The following is a 13,291-nucleotide window of genomic DNA, read 5'->3' as shown; positions in this document are numbered from 1 at the left end:
GGACGATCTGACCTAGGGCTTCGATAGGATCCCTAGAAAATCCCTGTAGCTTCCTTGGATATGGTTGAAGGTAGTGGACTGATATTTCTAATTGCCTCAAGGTTCGTGAGTACAGTATGTTGATCGAACTTCCATTGTCTACTAGAGTGTGGTGGACTTTTACTCCAGCATCCATCATTGTGACCACCAGGGCGTCACTCTGGTCTTAAAGGATTCCTTCAGAATCTTCCTCCGTAAACCAGAACGATTCAGGGTCTATGCCGGTCTTAGGGGTTTGATTCGAGTAGTTCGGTATGATTTTTGCACTTCGGGCTTGCCTTCACCTGGCCCTTCTGGATCCTTCAATATACTGATTTCCGCCCACCATCATTTTGATTTTGGCATGTGAGGGTGGGTTATGGTTAAGGATTGCCTGCTAGGCTCGTGTGGGAGCCCCCTGTAGCAGTGGCTGCTGCGTCGTAGGTCGATCTTCTTCTTTTGGCTTAGCAACAAACTCCTGTAACCGACCTCTTTGAATTAAGGATTCAACTGCCTCTTTTAAGTCCCAATAGTTATCAGTGTCATGGCCCATCATCATGTGGTATCGACAGTATCGTCCCTGGCGTTGTCCGGCCTGTCTGTCCTTTAGGACTATAGGTCTGTGAAATGCTTCTTTTGTATTGGCTTGTGTGAATACCTCTTCCATGGAGGCTTTGAGTGGGTGGTACTCTCGAAACTTGTATGGCTGAGCCCTGGGACGTTCACTTTCTCTCCTGTCCTTTTTTCTTTCTAGTTGGGGACTGCGGCTTGGTTTTTTTTTCTTTTACCACATCACTGAGGTCAATTTCGCGTCTTGCTTCCTCTTGGTCAGAGGTTACTTCTTTAGCACTTATGTATTTCTCAGCTCGATTCAGGAACTCGTGATAAGTCTTTGGACCGTCCTCGTGTACTGACCACCAGAATCTCGTTTTGGGTCTTAGTCCTGCTAATACGGCCATGAGTGCAGTATCGTCAGATATTTTTTCACTTTTATGGATTGCTTGTTGAACCTACTCAGATAGCTTTTGAGGGATTCACTTCTTCCTTGCTTGATGCTCACTAGACGTTCTTTGGATGTAATTCTAGCCTTGGAGCCCATAAACTGGGCCAAGACTGGGGCCAGATCATTCAAGCTTTTACCGACCTTTCTCGTAGTCTCCTAAACCATCTTTGGGCTTTGTCTCCTAGAGTCAGGGAAAATGCCCAGCACATGATTGCGTTGCTTGCCCCCTGTAGTTCCATCCACGAGGTGTATTTGTCAAGGTGGCTGAGGGGATCACTATCCCCTTCGTATGCGGCGATCTGGGGAATTTTCAATTTTCCAGGTAGTGGTTCCATAAGGACATCCTCAGTGAAGGGAGAATGTCGTTTGGTTTGGTAACCTTCACTGCCTCCTTTGTTTTTAGCCTCCAGTTCGACGATGCATTTTTTAAGCGCGCTTAGTTCGGGTTCTGTTTGTTCTAAAGGACGTTTCAGGTCGGTTTGTCCTTGCGTAGGAGTCAGCGAGTGATGGGTCCTCAATCTGTCAAACACACTTGAAGTCTTTTTCGCCTCGGGTTATTTACTTTTGGCCTCGTCGGTTTGGCTTCTTGATGATTCTCCTCTTGAAAAGTGGAGAGTCCTCCTGGTGGGGGGACGCTTTGCCTTTGTCCTTACAGGGGATTCCACCTCGGTATCTGGTGGGGACGAATGAGCTTGGCTCCTTTCCAGTCGTCCCACAACATTTGTCAATTTTTCTAAGGCTTCCCTCATTGCGATCATTTGAGGGTCCTGCCGTTGTGGAAAACTCAGTGGTATATTCGTTTCATGAAGGTGGGTGTGAGATGGATTTCTGGAACTTGAGCTATGACTCATGACTTGAATTTTTTGTGGAGCGAATGAAACTATTTTTCACAATTAGGGGCCCTCCTTCTAGCGCCAAACTGTTGACGTCAAAATTAGCAAGGATAATTTTGAACCAACTTTAAGAAAAAAAGGCGATTTATGCTTAAAAAAGACCACAAAGATGTCATTTTAGTGTGATTGTGCCATAAGTCGTTATATGAATTCGCCTTCCCTTTACAAGAGTCCTATTCAACTATTTATACATAGTTTCAGCCGAAATTACATCAAATCAGTCAAATTAGCAACAGTGTCGAGCTTGAAATTCGGGTCGCCAAATTCTCCTGTGATTGGTTGATGAGGCCGGTGGTCATGTGTTAGTGTATTACCCAGGTAATGATGACCTGTAAGGGGCTGGAGTTCAAGGACTTGGAATTGGTTGTTCTGGGCGGCGATGACGTCACATGTGGCAAGTGTCTCTGATTGATAGGGTGATGGAACAAGGAGTAATCATGATTTTTTTCTAAGATAACGACGGGTAACTCCGACCTGGGGGTATGGGCCAAACTTACATTTAACTGAGGTGGGGTTAGCGAACTGTTTATACTACATTGGAGTTCGGATGTCAACAAAGGTCATTAACTTTCATTCATTATCCCACTTTATATCCTTAACACTTTTTTCATGACATTTTTATTTTTAACATTTTATTGATCGAAAATTTTTGTCCTTAATCATAAGTTTCGTCCAAAAATATTGTAAACGCGTTTTAAAACAAGGACCAAATATTTAATCATATTTTTGCAATATTATTTATTTTGCTTATTTAGAAAATAATGTGCAAATGAGTTTTTTTTACTCGATTTAAAAAAAATTGGAATAAAATCATGAACAATTTATATTAATTTGAGAATAAGAGTGCGATGAGAAAAAGTTTGAGATATAAATATGATAATGTGTAAATGTTATAAACTTTTCATGCAATTAAACCCTTGTTTGAGCCCCATTTTTCTTATTTTTTTCCATTATTTTTCTACATTATTAATTTTCAATCAAAAATTTTTCATTAAAAATAATATTACACGTAAATCAATTTTTTTCGTTTTTCATCATACATTTTTTCATAAATTTACTATTTCATAATATATTACAAGAAATTAATAAGACTCAAACAGGGCCTAAATATAGTCTAGTTATTAAAAATTGTGGTGTGAATATATTTAACAAAAAGAAAATTAAATTAAAGTAGTTTTATGATGGTTATCTTTGTCATTTTTGTTTTTTAAGTCTTCATCTCTTAGTTTTAGAAATCTTTTGTCTTCAGTTAAAGAATTTGGCTAGATTCTTCTGTCAAAGTGGCATTTTCCAATCTTTTACGATCTACTTACTTTATAGAAAAGCATTAAAATTTTAGGTTGTCGAGCCAATCTTTTAAGTGGCAGACATTTTTTTAAAGAAAAATTGCAGCAGCGATCCATAACATTTTCACTTTTTACAGATTTTACCCTAACTTTCATTTTGTATCAACGGAGGTTCCTAACCTTTCATAAATATGCACTTGAAGTCTATCTGGACGGAAACCGTACAAAAAAGATATTAACATCCAATAAAATTGTCGCGGTAGTAGATAGTTCAAGAAATTTTTCCGATCAACTGATGGTATTTTGGACGGTTTCCATCCAGATGGACCTCAGATGCATACTTATTAAAGGTTAGAAATATTCGCTGACACAAAATGAAGGTTAGGATAAAGTCTATAAAAAAATGTTAGGAATCGCTGCTGCAATTTTTCCTTTTTTAAATGTGAGCAAAAACTATAACAAAACATTACTAGCATGCTTGACATATTGGTGTTGATAAGCTTAAAATGAGGAGCTATAAGGTACATATTATACTAATACCTAACATATTTCGCATGATGGCTAGACAACACTCGACAAGACAATTATAAAATTAGCCAATGTTTGGTTTAGTTAAAAATTAGTTTTTAATATGATAAAGATTATAAAATTAGCCAATGTTTGGTTTAGTTAAAAATTAGTTTTTAATATGATAAAGATTATAAAATTAGCCAATGTTTGGTTTAGTTAAAAATTAGTTTTTAATATGATAAAGATTATAAAATTAGCCAATGTTTGGTTTAGTTAAAAATTAGTTTTTAATATGATAAAGATTATAAAATTAGCCAATGTTTGGTTTAGTTAAAAATTAGTTTTTAATATGATAAAGACAATTATAAAATTAGCCAATTATAAAGGATTTTGATAAAGATTGATATTAATATGTGTTTGAAAAGTTGATCAAAATTGTTGGTCTCATGAAATGTCTAATTGAAAATGAGTTTGCGAAAAAAAAAAAAATTAAAAAATGGAAGCCAAAGAGTGACTAAGTTAACATCTAGTTCATACTCATGCGATTTTTGTCTAATAAATGTAACTAATACGTCGTTACCTTTGAGAAAAGTTATTATTGATTTTGCACAAGACATACAAGGCTTCGTAAACACATTGGCGTACGCCTTCTGTCAAGAGGGAAGGCTGATGTTACAGGAATATGGATTTTCTTACTTTTCCAAAATTATACCATGTGATTTTGTGATGGCGTCGTGAGATTTTTGTATTCAAATATTTAAATACAAACAAATAATTAAAACTATTTGAGATTACTGAAAATAGATCCTACGTGGACACATTTTTTAGTCAATTATATGGAAAATTATATATTCTTATAGTTCAATTAACATTATATTAAATTTGGACTTTATAGATAAAACGTGATAGGTGTTGACTTCGATATTTGGACCCTCTACATGGCCAACGAATAGCTACTCCATATAATCCTCTCTGCGCACAACAACGCACGGTCAGAAGCACACGGTCGGGACCAACGGTGGTGGCGGCGGCTGCATACACTCCGACGACCAAGTCAGCGTTAGGTGGTCAGAACAGTGCTCTTGTGGTGCAAGAGAGTGGGAAGGAGAATATATATTTCTTAGTATGGAGAGCTAAGTTATAAGAGCTTTCATTACCTTTATCTCTTGCCAAACCTTGAATATTTATAGGTGTAGAGCACCATTGGATGTGGGACACATGTATGCATCTGACGGTGTGAGGCGTCTGCTCATAGGCGTCACTCAGCCGCATCTAGCATGGGCAGACAATTAGTTCTTCTGAATTGAGTTGACATAAAGTCGATGTGTCATGTCAACTAGATCTATGGAGACGTCACGTCAAGATCCTGACAGATATCTTTCTGACAATGGCGGCAGAGGGATCTGTTAAGGGAGTGCCTTGGGTCCTTCAATGTTTCAACGTTGAGGGACACTCCGGTTGCTTCATTGGATCTATTCACCTTGTAGCGCGTCATGTTGAGGTCGTAAGAAATTGGCATCGCTCCAGAACCACTTCGGGTGGACGCGTGGAGCTTCGGAGAGTGATGTGACTTTGTGTCGAAGTGGAAGTGGCTTGGTTAGGGGTGTAACAATGGTCCCCCCAAGTTCAGGCATGAATATTCATATCATGGGTGGACTTATTTTCTCGACCGTGTATCCTGGCCTTGAAGTAAGTACTGTGGATTCTGATAAGGTATTGGTGTAAAAGGGTGAAGTGAGCAGATGTGCTGAACACCTGTTGGTTGAGGCTAGTGATAACCGAGGTGATGTGGGTGGGGCATCCTCTGGGTCGATCACTCGTTGTCTAGTGACGAGCTTTCAGTGTTCCGCTGAGTCGTGTGAGGTGATTCCGCTGGGGGAATAGCACATTCTCCACCAATGTTCTGACCCAAATGGGACGACGCGTTGGGGGAAAGCACTTCGTAAAGCTTGAGGAAACATGCGACCGAGGTGGTGACCCACAGGGGACCCCGCTTCAGTGGCACCGAAACTTATAAAGTTGGGTGAAGAGCTCATCGTCCAACCGTGCGCTGACTCACAGGGGACGACGCGTTGGGAGATGGCTAAAGCCTTGTCTTCAGCTGATGAAATGTGCGACCGAGGCGGTGATTGACAGGGTACTCCGCGTCAGTGGCTCCAAGGCTTGTAAAGCTAGGTGAAGAGCTCATCTGCCACTGGTGCGCTGATCCACAGGGGACGACGCGTTGGGAGATGGCTAACACATTTCAAAGCTGAGAAGTCATGCGATCAAGGCGGTAACCTACAGGGGACTTCACGTCAGTGGCGCCGAAGCTTTGTAAAGCTAGGTGAAGAGCACATCTGCCACTGATGCACTGACCCACAGGGGACGACGTTTTGGGAGATAGCTAACGCCTTTCAAAGCTAAGGAGTCGTGCCACTGAGGCGGTGACCCACAGGGGACTCCGCGTCAGTGGCGCCGAAACTTTTAAAGCTAGGGAGTGCATTCATTCGAGGTGAATTGGGATGGATTATCTCTGATCTGAAGCGCCTTATTATTACGTTAATCGATGTGACAGCTGTCGCGTATTTTCAAGGCGACAGTTGGATGTGATGCCCGTCCCCAGAAAAAGGCTGCTACGGCCACTTATTGCTAACGGTTGTTGCTTGTCCGAGGCGACGCATTTTATGCGTGCACGAGGGGCACCGTAAGATCTTGGGCGTTGATCAAATCTGGCGTTTCATTTTAATGATCCAGATTTGTGACGAGGTAAACGGTCTAGATGGACATCGTTTGAATTCAACAGTGGGGATCATCTGGAATTTCCTATAAAAAGTGGACTTAGTGCCATTCGAATGTTTTTACCTTTGTAAACTCAGAATCCGTATTGCTCTCAAATTTGTTGGCGATTTTCGACGAGTTTCGAGCGTTTTCCGGTGATATTCTCAATTTTTGACGAGTACGGAGGGCCATTTGTTATTTTCCGACCGTAGAATACCCCAACCCATTCATTTCAGTAAGTATTTTTCTAGTTCTTCTTGTTGTTTTTTAATTCTAAGAATGGCTTCTGAGAGTAGTATCACTTCAGGGAGGGAACTAGGCGTAGTTCGAGTGGATGACCCTATATTGGCGATGTCCGATAAGGTGGCTGAGGCCATAATAGGGGGAGGAGAACATGTGGCGGAGGCCTGATAGCCCAGTAGATATGTCAGAACATTGTGGGGCTTCTGACTACCCATCGAAGTTAAGAGAGGTCGACCTCGGTAGACTTGGAGCAGAGTATAGGATCCCTGATAGCGTAGACCTGATATTGTTGGAGCCTGATGAGCGGGCTTGTTACCCTAGGTTGGGGTGTGTAGCTGTGAGCGAAGCGCTCTTTAGGGCTGGACTTAGGTTGCCGATCCACCCTTTCTTTCGCTATGTCTTGAGGACTTATGGCTTGGCCCCGACCCAATTGAACCCCAATTCTTGGAGCTAAATGGTGGGGTCATGGATGTTATGGAAGGAGGCGTCGTTCGGGGTAGAGATGCCGTTCTCAGTGTTTCAAACTTTGTATATCCCTAAGGTAGCGGTGGAGGTGATAAGACCAGGGGTGGCACTATCTGACTTCATGGGGTTCTTACACTCCATTTGTGCTCGATCTGTCGAGCTCCATCAAGGAATGGAAGAGCTCATGGTGCTGGGCCTCAGGGAGATGGGATACAATGGAAGGGGACCCCCTGACGCCTCTTACAGTCCCCCCAAAGTATTCTACACTTAGTGAGTATTGAGCTTTGTGACTTTTTGTGTTTCTCATCAGCCCGAAAATTAACTATTTGTTATTCTTAGAGATACTTTTCCTCGGTGCGAGCTTTCTGCCGAGGAGTTTGACATAATCTGTATCGTTTATCAGCTTCCGCTAAAGAGGAGGTCTTATAACGAGCTCATCTGAAAGAACATTCACTTTGTTACACACGAACTGATGGCCTCCCAAGGTAACTATCTGGAGTGCATCTATTGTAATTTGTTTCCGAACTCATTGTACTTGTGCTAATCCATTTTGTTTTACTGTAGACGATCTTAACAAGAAGAGGCCGGTGAGGCCCGACTTCAAAACTATCCAGCGGATGATGGCCGAGGCAATGATCTTGAAGACCTCCTCCTCTGCTTATAAGAAGCAAATGGAGGACCTAGTGGCTGCGAGCAAGCAGCTCCAGCCTGCAGCAGAGGAGGAGGAGCAGGAGCAGGAGCAGGAGCAGGAGGATCCAAAGGCAGCTCTCCAAAGAAAGGGGAAGAGGGCTGCCAGTTCGTCGAAGGGGCCCACAGTGGCGAGGGCTGTCCCAGTCCTTCGTCAAATAATAATTCCCATCGAGGTGGCTATAAAAGAGAGGATGGCAGCCCCTGCTACTGCCCCGATCGCCCCCCGATTGCTGCCATCCCAGTCACACAAGTGCCGGGGTAGTAGAGGAGGAAAAGGGCTCGCCTGAAGAAGGAGGTGGACTTCCTGGGCACCAATAAAGAGGAGCTGATGAGAGAGGTTTTAAAGGCCTTGCCTTCGAAGACGACGACCATTGCCCTGGTCCATAATAAGTATTGGACTAAGGAGTGGAGACTACACAACCTCCTGCACTACTGAAGACCTGGTGGCTGCCAACAGTGCTTGCATCGCCGAGGCTCTGAGCACGAGCGTTCAACTTCAGAGCTTGGTCAAGGATCTCGAAGCTAGGAGGGAGGATCTGGCTAAGCGCCTGGAGGAGGCGCTGCACTACGAGGATGCGATGCGAGCTGCCCAGGCAAAGGCCTCGGAAGCAGAGGAGGTGAGGCAAAAAGCGAAAGCCCGGCTGATGAGGTCCAATCCAGAGGTAAAGAGACTGAAGAAGGAGCTATATGAAGTGGAGTGCCAGGTGGCTGCTATGATAAGGAGGGTTCATCATGCTAATGAGCACCACCGGCTCGCCACTGAGACTTTGGAGGCCTCCAACAAAGAGAAGGCCGAGCTGAGGCAACGGGTGGAGGCCCAGGCCAAGGAGATCGAATCTCTGAAGGCCGAGATGAAGGCAGCAAGGGAGTCAGCAATGTAAAACTTCATCGATCACTTTGAAGAACATCCATTGTACGACAACTTTGCCAACTTCTGGGCCTCGTGGAATGCCCAGGCAATGTCGGATCGCCTAAGGGTGGTCTACCCTACTCTGGACTTAACTTCTTTGGAAGCGGATTCGGTGGGCCTACCGGAGGTCGATCTGACAGGGTCATCGAGAAAGCTACTGAAGCCCCTCCAGAGGTCAAGCCGGAGGCCGGGATTGAAGCCCCCCGAATAGAATAGGAATACGTTGTAATGGCTTCGGCCCTCATTTTGTAATTTGTTTTGATATCAATGAAATCAAAGTTTTTCCACGTGTTGTTGCTTTTTCTTACTTTACTTTTACGTCGAACTATTTCTATCTTGATGAGGAATGGACAAATAAACATTAAGCATCACTTACCCAGAGTAACCAGTTGATGAAAAAGATTGACACATAAAATCCACTGAAGAACTTAGGCACCAATTGATTAACCCATATAACAGTGGATGATTGAGTCGTTACAACATTATATTTTACTACGGCAATTCTAGCACTTAGCAAGATAGGAATGTTACAATAGACTGAATAAAATGGAGATCGAATCTGAACATACCCTTCTCATTGATAGTATTTTCTCAAGTGTTCAATATTCTACTGATGAGGCAGTGCCTTCTTTGCCATGTCTTCTACTTCATAAGTGCCGGGTCGGGACTCTTTGCGGATATGATAAAGACCTTTCCAGTTCGGTCCAAACACTCCAGACCCAGTCGGCTTTGATGATCGGAAGACCCTTCTGAGGAGATGAAGAGTTAAGTTTCTGACCTTAGAGTTGTAATAACGGGTCATCTTTCTTTGATACTTTGTCAATTTTATTTGAGAGGAATCCCTCTTTTCTTCAAGGAGGTGAAGTTCGTGCACTCGAGCTTCATCGTTGCCGATCTCATTGAAATGTATCCGACGATGGAAGGGGACACCCACCTCGACATGACTCATGGCTTCGGATCCGTAGGTCATGGAGAAGGGTGTCTCACCTATTGTAGTTCGGCTGGTTGTTCGAATGGCCCAGAGGACATGTGGAAGTTCATCGACCCACGCCCCTTTTGAGGCATCAAGCTTCCTTTTCAGGGTTTGTTTGATAGTTTTGTTCACTGCCTCAACCTGCCCATTTACTTGGGGTGATGAGGTGTTGAGAAGTCCTTTCTTATGCTGAGTTCGTTACACAAGTCTCGCATCTTTTTGTTGTCGAACTGCCTGCATTTATCAGACACTAGAGAGTGGGGAATGCCGAACCTAAAAATGATATTTTTCCAGACGAACTTTGTGGTGTTCGCTTCAGTAATCTTTGCTAGAGGTTCAGCTTCCACCCACTTGCTAAAGTAGCCAATGGCAACAATGGCAAAAGTAGCGCTTCGGCTTCCTTTTGGTAGTGGGCCAATGAAGTCTATGCCCCACTTGGAGAACGGCCACGGGCTGGTGACCACGGAGAGGCTTTGAGAAAGCTGCCTTTAGATGTTTGAAAAACGTTGGCACTTGTCACATTTTTGAACAAATTGGCAAGAGTCCCTTTTTCAGGGTCGCCCAGAAGTAGCCTTGTCGAAGAACTTTGTGTGCCAGAGCTGTTCCTTTGGAGTGGTTATCGCAGACTTCCTCATGGATTTCCCTGAGTATGTACATGGCTTCTTCCCTTCTCACGCATTGGAGAAGTGGCGAGGCGAAGCCCCTTTTGTAGAGCATATCGTCCTGGAGAACAAAGTGAGCAGCCCTCCTTTACAATTTCTTCGCCTCGCTTTTTGAGGCTGACAGCGATTGATATTTGAGGTAGGCTACGATGAGTTGCATCCAAAGTGGGGTGTCTTCAATCCATAGTGCCTCCTCACCTCCAGAGATGGAAGGCTTCGACAGGCGCTCAATTGGGACAATTTTTAGTAACTCTGAATCCCTGCTACTGGCCAACTTGGATAGGGCATCGCGTGTGTATTTTTGAAGCGTGGGACTTGAACCAATTCGAATCTCTCAAAGTGAGGGACCAGGTTCATAATCGATTTCAGATATGTAGCCATGCCACTGTCTTTGGCTGCAAACTTTCTATTGACCTGACTTACGACAAGCTGCGAGTCGCTACTTGCTAGGAGCCTTTTCACTTGCATTTCTTTCGCTAGTCTAAGGCCCACTAGGAGGGCCTCATATTCTACAGCGTTTTTCAAAGCCAAACCCGACTGTGCAGTTTAGTTTATGGCCCTCTGGACTTTCCAAAACAACTCCTGCTCTGGAACCAGTCTCTCCTGACGATCCATCTACAAATAGGTTCCATGTTGGGGGCTTGACTGGTTTCATTGTCGCTTCCATTTCTGGGGCTTTGGTAAACTCTGCCATAAAATATGTGAGGGTCTGGCCCTTGATGGCGCTCCAGGGTCGGAAAAGTATTTGTTCTTTGCAATACTTGTTTCAAGGAAAAGTTGGTGAGAACTTCAATTGAATGGGCTGGAAGTATGGCCTCAGTTTCCTCGATGTTGTAACTAGAGAGAGTGCAAGTTTCTCCATAACTGGGTAGCGCGCCTTTGCTGGGAGCAGTGCCTTGCTAATATAATACACCAGTAGTTGATGCGTGTTTTCCTCTCTGACAAGGACTGCACTGATAGCCTCGTCTGAGACTACCAAGTACAATAGTAGTGGCTCTCGTGGTTGAGGCTTGGATAGTAGGGATGCCTCTCCCAGGTGTTTCTTCAGTGCTTGGAAGGCTTCCTCGCATTCGCTTGTCCATTGAAATTTCTTTCCTTGCTTCAAGACTTTGAAGAAGGATAGACTCTTGTCAGTGGCCCTGGAAATGAAGCGACTGAGAGCGGCTAATCGGCCATTGAGGCTTTGTACTTCCTTTGGCTTCTGAGGTTACCTCATTTCTAGTAGGCCCCTTATCTTTTTCAGATTCACCTCGATTCCTCTTTGGTTTATAATATATCCTAGAAACTGACCCGAAGCTACCGCAAAGGTGCATTTGAGGGGGTTCAATTTCATTTTATACTTTCTAAGAAACCAAAAGGTCTGGTCGAGGTGACTTACGTGTTCTTTCACCTGGAGGCTTTTAACTAGCATGTCGTCCATGTAGACTTTCATAGTTTTGCCAATGAGCTCGACAAACATCATGTTGACCAGCCCCTGATATGTGGCTCCGGTATTTTTCAATCCGAAGGGCATTACCTTATAGTAGTACAATCATCTGTATGTGATGAACGATGTGGATTCCTCATCAGGTCGGAACATGGGTATTTGGTTGTACCATGAGTATGCATCCACGAGGCTTAAGAGCTCATGCCCAGTAGTGGAGTCCACCAGTTGGTCTATCTTTGGGAGAGGAAAGCTGTCCTTAGGACATGCCTTGTTCAAATTTGTGAAGTCTGTACATACCCTCCATTTTTCGCTGGCTTTCTTTACGAGGACCGGGTTTGATATCCACTTTGGGTAGATAGATTTCCTGATGAAGCTACTGTGGCTGAGTTTATCGATTTCTTCTTTGAGCCTCTCATATTGCTCTGAGTTGAGGGCTCCTCTTTTCTGCCGATGTGGGATGCAAGAGGAGTTGATGTTAAGATGGTGGCAACCGATCCTTGGGTCTATTCCCACCATATCTTTGTGCTTCCAGGTGAAGACATCCAGGTTCCTTTTTAGGAAGTTCATCATTTCTTCTTTCATCCCGGGGGGTAGTGCTTTCCCTATACGCAAGACCTGAATGGGGTCTTCAAGGTTGACGGGGAAGGTTTCCAGCTTTTCCATTGGAGTCACATTCGGTGCATACTCGATAATTTAGGGTCCAACTCATCAAGAGGGTGTCCTTCTTCAAGGGCCTCCATCACATCGACGTCTTTCTCCTGTTCGGAGGTGTGCCCTTGTTCAAGGGCGTCGAGCATATCAATGTCCATGTCGACTTCGTTGTCGGCCTCTGTTATAATGATATTAACAGTGCGGGGTTCAAATTTTTGTAGAGAATTGAGGTAACATGCCCTTGAGCCCATTTGGTCGCCTCGCACTGTAGCAATCCCATGCTCAGTTGAGAACTTCATACACAAGTAATGGATAGAGGTAACTACCCAAAAATCTTTCAATGCGGGTCGGCCCAATACTCCATGGTAAGCTGACCTGTGGTCCACCACCAGGAATTCAATGAAGTGGTAGGCCACTAGGGGGCCTGACCCCATCTCAACAGGTAGAGTAATTCGTCATCGTGGGATGATGCTGTCACCATTAAATCCAAATAGCGGGTTGACTATAGGGATCAACCCATGTTTAATCTGTATTTTATCAAAGGTGGATCCGAACAGTATATTTACCCAGCTGCCATTGTCGACGAGTATGCGTTTGAGTTCATTTCTAGCCACTACGGCTCTTATCACTAACGCATCACAATGGGGGTGGTGAACTCCTTGTGCATCTTCTTGAAAGAAAGTGATCGGGGCCATCTTGTTGGCCTCTTGGGTCTGGTTGACATTGTAAGTAATCATTGATGGATCCTTCGTGTCCCTTGTGTAATTCCTCTGGCCGTTCCTGGTGTTACCCCCGATGTGA

At 44.0% G+C, this 13,291-nt stretch overlaps 1 protein-coding gene across 1 annotated transcript; it reads left to right on the top strand.

Moving 5' to 3' along the window:
• The first annotated feature begins 7,650 nt into the window (after positions 1–7,650).
• LOC111392589 (IgA receptor-like) lies at positions 7,651–8,749 on the top strand. The gene is made up of 3 exons (XM_023017945.1): positions 7,651–7,663; positions 7,743–8,126; positions 8,307–8,749. Exons 1-3 carry the CDS (start codon positions 7,651–7,653, stop codon positions 8,747–8,749), a joined length of 840 nt encoding a protein of 279 aa, XP_022873713.1.
• Positions 8,750–13,291: the final 4,542 nt, after the last annotated feature.

The sequence above is a fragment of the Olea europaea genome, unplaced genomic scaffold (genome assembly GCF_002742605.1).
Source record: "Olea europaea var. sylvestris unplaced genomic scaffold, O_europaea_v1 scaffold942, whole genome shotgun sequence".
NCBI classification, from domain to species: Eukaryota; Viridiplantae; Streptophyta; class Magnoliopsida; order Lamiales; family Oleaceae; genus Olea; species Olea europaea.
This window is presented reverse-complemented; position numbering and strand designations above follow the sequence as displayed.